At 34.9% G+C, this 8,770-nt stretch overlaps 1 protein-coding gene across 1 annotated transcript in view; it reads right to left on the bottom strand.

Moving 5' to 3' along the window:
• Positions 1-109: 109 nt before the first annotated feature.
• Positions 110-8,770, bottom strand: part of STYX (serine/threonine/tyrosine interacting protein) — a 53,964-nt gene continuing 45,303 nt past the window's right edge. Inside the window, exons 10-11 of the mRNA XM_025392328.1 lie at positions 6,481-6,574; positions 110-4,066 (exon numbers count right to left, since the gene is read on the bottom strand). Coding sequence (XP_025248113.1) covers positions 3,993-4,066; positions 6,481-6,574 — 168 coding nt within the window. The 3' untranslated portion in view covers positions 110-3,992. The remainder of the gene's footprint in view (positions 4,067-6,480; positions 6,575-8,770) is intronic.

The following is an 8,770-nucleotide window of genomic DNA, read 5'->3' as shown; positions in this document are numbered from 1 at the left end:
TCATCCACTCTTAACTCGGAGTAAATTTGGGTTACTTTTACCCAGTAGATAACAATCTAAGTAAAGAAGTTTTGAGGCATAAGCAGCAGTATGAATGAGCTTTTCAATATTTTGGAGGTATATTGGCACAGCAGTTTTAATACAACCACCAATCTTCACAAAATAATTTTAATACTTTGTGCCTGGGCTAGCAGCATCTTGTACTGTGACATTCCTATACAGACATAAGCATTTTATCCAAGTACAAATGTTAAAAGCAGAGTAACTTAAGCAATTGTGTATACAAAGGTATATAGACACTGTAGGTTATTTTTCTTCTTGAATCATTTTTGCTGCATAGTAAACTGCAATTACATGTCAGTATAATGTTACTGATCTATAGAATACACTTTGAACTGTGAGGTATGGCAACTCCCTATGAGAGAGAGCTAACATGTAAACCTGAATATTTTGAGTGATTTTTGTTTTAGCTGCCACAGATGGGAAAGACCAAAAAAAAAAAAAAATCCAGCATTCGAAGACCCTAGAGACCTTTTCTAATCAATAATTTTTTAAAAAAAAGGTCTTTCAGTACTTCTCACCTATTTTCTAGCATTCCCTTATTGGAGCACTGTTGAACGAAGAAAGAAAGAAAATACTGAGGTGAAGCTATGTTTGTTATGAGATTATGGATTAAATCAGTTATTAAAAAAAAAAAAATCCGCCAGGTAACTGCTCATTTACTTTACATCAAGTTGAGATCTTCAGAGAGATACATATATCTCAACTTTATAATTCAAGATTGCAGTTAAATATTTCTAATTCACTTGAATTACCATATTAATAAGACAATTAGAAACCTTATATTTTCTTAATACGGACATGCTTAACATTTTCTGACATTACTTCTAAACTCAGATGAAGCATAAAATCTCCCCACAACTGTTCTAAAAGTGGTTGAGCTGGTAGCAAAAGCTATCATGGTTTAACATTTCCACCATAGAGTAGATATAAGTAAACAAAGGACACTGCTGTTTAAACATCTAATAGGCAAGAAATTAACATGAACCAATTAACTGAAATTAGAATACTGCCATTCCAGGTTTGAATACTTTCAATACTCAAGTTTCATATTTTCAAAATGAACAGTAATACAGTTTCCCTATGTTTTGATAACAATTTCACTATAAATTATGGGCCCAGATTACACTTTTAATGTTGGAATTGGGTGATCACTCCCACTTTAAATACTCTAGAAAATAAATCATGATTAAATTTATCATAGTTAACTATCACAAAACATCAATGGTAATAAAGGAATCACAGAAATGGAATCAAATAGAATAAAGAATAGGAAGAGCTACCAGAACTACTTGAACATTAGGTGGACAGATGTAAGAAAAAACAAACTTGTAATGTTCTTATATGAAAAAATAAACTTCATGGTTTGTCTACATTAATATTGTACTCAGCCGGGCGCAGTGGCTCAAGCTTATGATCCCAGTACTTTGGGAGCCCAAGGTGGGTGGATCACTTGAGGTCAGGAATTTGAGACCAGCCTGGCCGAAATGGTGAAACCCCATCTCTACTAAAACTACAAAAATTAGCCAGGCATGGTGGCATGCGACTGTAATCCCAGCTACTCGGGAGGCTGAGGCAGGAGAATCACTTGAACCTGGGAGGTGGAGGTTGCAGTGAGCCAAGATCGCGCCACTGCAATCCAGCCTGGGTGACATGAGAGATTCTGTCTCAAGAAAAAAAAAAAAAATATATATATATATATATATATATATATATATATATATCTAGAGTACTCAAGATGATGAGAGTCCCTTTTCCCAGTGTTTGTGAGAGACTAATATACAGTACTGGGCAGGCACTTTCGTGACAACATAAAAATTACAGTGGATAGAAAAAGTGGAAAATTACCAGCTACAAATTATCAATAACAAAATCTGTTCTTTTGGCCAGGTTACTAGATTGGATATATGTATATTTATGAAACAAGTTTTTAAAACCTAAACTTATTATTATGAAGATTCTTTTAAGCAGAGTTTCTGCTAAATGAAATATCACAGATTGTTATTACATTGTAAGAGATCTTTGCTGACCTGCCCAGTAGTGATCTATATACAGGAAAGCTATGTTATCTGGAACTTTTATCAACTGGAATTTTAGAAAACCCAATGCAAATCTTGACTCCACTAGACCACTGCACACCAAAGGACCTAATCACAAAGCAGAATACTGGATGACAACAAGATTAACAATATGCTGTTTTCACAGTTGTAAGATAAGAGAAGGGAAGGGGAGGGAAATCAGAAGAGGAATATCACCTGGGTCAATAGGAATTAACTCTTAATTAACAATTTAAATTAATCTCTACTCTCCCACTATGCTGGATAAGAAAGCTTTTACTGTATTATCACATCATAGAGAGGAAAGCAAAGCAAGTAACTTGGTGTAACAGGTTACTTTGCATAGTACCTCTTGGTACCAAGGGAACATAGAGAAATCATTCCCATTAGTAAAGCACCTCAAGAGAGGATTGAGAAAAGTTAGATACAAAGGAGTTTTGTTTGTACTACCCTAAAGTCATCCACTATAAAAAGTTAAAAACACTCCTCTCTTCCCTTACATACTTAAAATAGCAAAAGTGTTTTCTTAGAACTTTTATACACACAAACTAAAACATAGCCAAAAATCCATAAAGTGACTTTACTAAAGCAAATTATGGGGCAGATATGGACTAACTGAATGTCAAGAATGGATTAAAATGCTAATTTAAAATACAATAGAGTCTCCCACAAATCACCTTCCCCAAAGAAAAGCTTCTGTCTGAGCCGGAACAATCTCACAGAATCATTAAGACAACATAAAAGGGAAGAGTAAACATTCTATATTCCAAATGATTTACTAATGTTTCTTCCAGTCTCATACTTTCAGTTTAAACTAATTTATGGTTTAAAAAGAAAGGAAATTACACAAAAATGTTAAGAACTTTTCAGTGTTCATACTAATTTAGAGGTCATGAGGATTTAAGTTTTTTAAAAACGATGCAAGGCACTTTTCTTTTTTGGGGCTTCATTTAGAAAAAAATGGTGCTACATTGGTTTATTAGATTCTATTTAGAATCATTTTGGACAAAGGAAAAAAGGGCTGGACAACTCTGAAAAGAACAAATACAACATTTGGCTTTTACCGCCAAAAAATGCAAAAAGGAAAGTCACTTGAAAATCTGACACTATCCTTGTTTTTAAGCACTTGGTACTATAAATCAAAACATTTTCCTTTTATCATTGAAACTGTAGTTTTCTTTAATGTAGAATAAACAAATTAGGAAAGTAATAAGAAAGGAAGCAATAATTAGATCACGTTAAAGTAAGAACAGCTGATTAGGGTCATGATTTAAAGATTAATAATGGAACAAGAAGTATAAAAAATAAAATGGTAATTAAGCTATTAAGTTATACTAAAAAAGAAATGTGGCAGGTTCCTGCATTTTGTTAATGTTTCTGTAAGAGGCTCCATCATAAAACTGAACTGTAAAATTATGTTAAAAATGTAATATATAGAACAGAAAAATGAATTTTTAGCAAACCTTAGCAAATTCTTTTGTTATAAATTACCCAAACTTTATAAACAATCCCCCCATACTTGCATTTTGTTTAAAGTAATAACTTTATATCATACAAATAAATTTCAAGTATGAAAAGTGCATTATTGCAATAATACCTCTTTGCAAGTCCAAAATTCTTGGTTTATAATAAAACTTGTAAAGTGTGTGTGTGTATGTTTTTTTTTTTTTTAAAGGAGTAAAACCATCAGTGCCATCTATTGCAGAAGTCCAACATCTTAAAATGTTGCTCAACAAGTTGCAGAGAAGTATGTCTGGAAGCAACATGTAATTGAAAAAAAAAACTACTTATGTTTTTACCATTTTACATTATAATTGTCTCTTGTATTTTCTCCTTCCCAAATAGAAATTCACACTCTATAATGTTGCTCTTCAGTCAGCCATTCTGTGCAGTTGCCACTTGCATGTTTCCAAAATCATCCTCTTCTTCATGTGTTCTCTTCAAACTGCCTAAAAGTTATTGCATGAAGATTAAAAGGGCACTAAAATAAATTCATGTTAAAACGTTACAGCAAGTAAAATTTTTGTTATTCATTAAGTGATCATGTATACACTATGAAAATTCCACAACTGAACTTATAGCAAAATTTAGTAAATTCCTTTGTTATCTACATTACCTAAATATTATAACTTTTTAATCTCCATGACAGGATATATTTTCCTTCTCAATTATTAAGTATGTCTTAGGTATTACATATAAAATAAATAATAATTTTTGAACTAGTGTGAAAACAGACCTTTTAAAGAGATAATACACAAATGTTTTGTTATCAAGTTGTTTTTTAGGCACCATAAACATGTGACTTAGGGCATAAAATTTAGGAAATTAATCTTGTATAATTTTTTGTAGATAATCTTTTTGCTTTCATAGAGGCTGTTATGAAGAGCAGCTGAAAATATTTTTCCACTGAAGCTATGGAAGTTTAGGTTGGGAGAAAGGAAGGTATGAAGCATATAAAGAGATTTTCTTTTATCTATTCTTCACATCAGCATCTGCTAGTACAGAAACCTCCCACTTAGAATCAAAGCTATCTCTATATCCCCAAAAATCATAATCAAGAAATTAGAATCTCGGCCGGGCGCGGTGGCTCAAGCCTGTAATCCCAGCACTTTGGGAGGCCGAGGCGGGTGGATCACGAGGTCAGGAGATCGAGACTATCCTGGCTAACATGGTGAAACCCCGTCTCTACTAAAAATACAAAAAACTAGCCGGGCGTGGTGGCGGGCGCCTGTAGTCTCAGCTACTTGGGAGGCTGAGGCGGGAGAATGGCGTGAACCCGGGAGGCGGAGCTTGCAGTGAGCCGAGATCACGCCACTGCACTCCAGCCTGGGAGCACAGCGAGACTCCGTCTCAAAAAAAAAAAAAAAAAAAAGAAATTAGAATCTCAATGGAGGAAAACTTTAGGGAACAGTTAAACCAGCAGAGGGTCTGCTGTGTTTTTTGCCTAACAATGGCACGACCTTAAACTTATGCCCTACAGGACTCTTATATCATGGTAATAATAATGTTAATTCAGAGGGCACATTCTAATATGAAGAATGTTTCACTATAAAATTAATAAAGATAAAAATATAGTATCAACACAATTGAATGAGAAAAAATATCCTAGCCCTTAGGCTAAACCTAGATGCTGTGATTAAGTTTCAGATGAAGTGCTGTGCTTCTATGGGAACTCTAAATGACTAGGGGTTGGAGGAAGAGTGAATTAATCATCATGTCTTCCTGAGGAGAAGACATATGAACCAAGAATAGGGAGACTAAATGTGATGCACTTTAGGTGGGGAAAAGACACACACAGGAAACCATCAGTAGTTGTTTTCTGAAACGCAGACATAAAGAGGAACAAGGAGAGAAAGAAACCGAAAAATCAGAAGGGCTTATGGCATTCTATAAACTTTTGTAGGAATGAAGCCAAAGGAGGCTTTGGCAAAGGAAAAATATCATTATTAGAAATATCTTTCGTGGGAATAAGTCTGGCCACTATGTACAGAACAGACCAAATAAAAGTTTGGAGAGGAGGCAAATCTGGACCTGAACTAGATTAAGGTCACTATTAAAAAAAGGAATGTTAACAATACTGACAAAACAGACCCTATAGGATGCGGAAAGCAATTATTAGATAGATGTGGCAAAGGAAAGAAAAAAGTCAATTAGGAAGTTGAGCCTTGGGGATGAATATACAGTCATATCACTCACTATAGGCAGTGCAGTAGAGTGCAATGAATTCTATACTTGTGGATCAGATCACCTGTCCTCAATTTCCAGGTCAGTGCTAACTAGGTATATAAGCTGTTCTTACTGCCTTATGTAACTGTTGGTTCAAAGGTTGAAGTGAACTGCAGGGTAGGAAAAACTGGAAATAAATTAAAAATACCTTGTGTGCTTTGTTAGGAGAGAAACAAAGGTGATAAACACGGGTAGCACGGTCTTGGGAAAGGAAGATTTTGAGAGCATGCCTGGATTAACTTTGAAAATAAGGGGCTTAGGGTACTTCTGAAATAGCAACAGATGGAGGAAAGGATGGAAATATTGATGGCAAGAGAAAAAGAGCTCACATTAGCCACCCTACATGCTGTATTAACCACCCTTTACTTTTAATAAGATCACCTAAGCATGTTTAGGGCCCCTTCTCCAGATTCTTCTTCTTATTTTAATCTTTACAACATGGATGTACTACTACTTAAAAGACTTAAGCTTATTACAGTACACATTTATTCATTATAAAATGAATCCTTTTGGAATTACCTGAGCTCAATAGTTTAACAAGTTTTCTAAACAATTTAAATTGTTCAGTGTAACCTGTAGCAAGTTCTCCACCTTTCATTATCTTCCCAAATTTCTCCAAAAAGAAAAAAATCCTTACCTGTGGTACCAGAATGAACAGATAATGACCTTTCTATCTGGAGTGGTGACATCATCTGTATTGTTAATTTTGCTAGGTAGATGGCTTCATATTCCTTAAAAAAAAAAGTTAATTACCTTGAATATATATTTACATTCTTGGGTACCCAAAATAGTGATTAATATATAATACACTTTTGGTATTCTTCATCTGTACTGAAAACTCTAGTGCCATACTGTTTGAAGATAAATGGAAGTTTAAAATTCCTGTCTCATAAATTCAGAACTACTGATAATACTGATAACTATAAATCAAGTCTGGCTAATAGCTTGCGCTAGGGTACTACATGTTGAACTGCCAGTCAGTATGGCATTAGCTATAATGATCTCTGACTTCATCTGTTTAAAAAAAACCCAAAGAACACCAAAAACCTAAATTGGCAATCTCAATAGTCCTCTGCTTCCAGTTATAAGAATAAAGGCATTTTTGTTTTCCTCTTTTCTGAAAACAAGGAAAACATTTGATGAAACTAGGAAATATCCATTACCCTGAAAATGAGAAGAATGAGGGGAAAAGGAATTGATTACCAGCTAGGTCAGGAGAGCGGTTACCTTTATGGAGGGAGAAACAGATTTGTGCTTGAGAAGGGGCATGAAAAAGGCTTTTGGCGTTCTGGTAAACATTCTGTTTCTGTACTTGGGCAATAGTTACATGGATGTTTATTTACATTTTATGCATTTTCTATATATGTATTATAATTTCACAATACAATTTTCAAAAAATAGAACCATACTAAGCTAGGCATAGCAGATAACTCCTCTGTGGGCCAGAGTAGGTACAGTTCATAGCTCGCTAAAAAAAGGTGACCTAAAATAAAACCAACAAGCCCTTGCATGGTATGAAAAAGTCAGGAAATATGAGTGGCCTATGGGAGAAGGTGGGACATATTAAGGAAAATGTGAACATGTATACCTGCCGTTTTTTGCAAGCAGCAGGCTGTAAGTATGGTAAGGAGGAAGAGAAATTTGGTTTTACGTAGCCAAGCATCAGTTGATCGTGGGTAGCTAAAAGAAAGGCTAAATCAGCAATTCTAGCCTGGATATACATGAGAATCACCTGAGGCACTTTAAAACCTACATACCTAGGCCCCACCCTCATAGATTTTCATTTCATTGGCTTGGTTAAGAATTCCCCAGGTGATTCTAACATACATCAGTGTTTATCAATTTAAACAAAATAAACCTGTGATATAAGCTGCTCTGCTTCTTACTCACTGATTCATGCCACCAAAGGAACCTGGGAAAATGCAAGCTGTCTGCCTTCCCCAACCACTCCTCTGGCCCCTTTCCCACAATTTTATTCTTGGGTAAATAACTGATCTAAGACGAATACCTCCAGTTCAAAGATGACTAATAATCAAAAAGGAACCAGTGTTAGGTCTTACTCAAAGATTTTACAAGGAAAAAACCAAAAAAACAGAAAAGCAAGAGTATGACCAAACATCATAAAGAAAATGCCATAAAACTTATACCATGAAGCAGATGAAAATTATGAACAAATTAATCAAAGAAAATATGGCAGTTACAGGATTGAATGTTTGCATTCCTCTGAAAATTCATACGTTGAAGTCCAAACACTTAATGTGGGGACTTCGGCAGGTGATTAAGTTGGGATGAGGTCATGAGGACTGGCCCTAGGATGAAATGAGTATCGTTCTAAGAACTATGCTCCCACCTCAAACCACTTATACTTATTCCTCTACCTCAAATGCTTTCCCCCAAATATGTGCATTTCTTCAGGTCTTTGCTCAAAATACCACTTTTCAGTAAGCCCATTTCTGACCACTCTTCTAAAAACGCAATTCTTGTCCCACCCTCCTTACATGGCCTTACTTTTCTTGGATCCATTACTTCTGACCTACTACATTTTGTTTGCTGTCTGATTCTCCCACTAAATAAGTTTCATGAGGTCAAGGATTATTGTCTGTTTTGTTCTCTGCTTTACTGTCAGTGCCTAATTAAAACAATGCCAAATAAATACTTAATGAAACAATGCAGCATGGGACATGGAAAACAATGTGAGAAAAATCAAGTGGAAAAAAAAAGAACAAAGCTGAAAATACTTACAGAGAAACGAGCAAATAAAGAAAAAAGGGAACATAAACTATACCGGGGTAAGGCGTACACTAAAAAGAAACAGAAACAGAACAACCAAAAGGGCAAATACACAATAGAAGACAACTTTCCTGATATAAGGGAAGGCTTGAATTTCCAAGTGGTAAGAGCACACTATGACTCAGAAAAAAACTGAT

Source organism: Theropithecus gelada, chromosome 7b, assembly GCF_003255815.1.
Source record: "Theropithecus gelada isolate Dixy chromosome 7b, Tgel_1.0, whole genome shotgun sequence".
Taxonomy (NCBI): Eukaryota; Metazoa; Chordata; class Mammalia; order Primates; family Cercopithecidae; genus Theropithecus; species Theropithecus gelada.
This window is presented reverse-complemented; position numbering and strand designations above follow the sequence as displayed.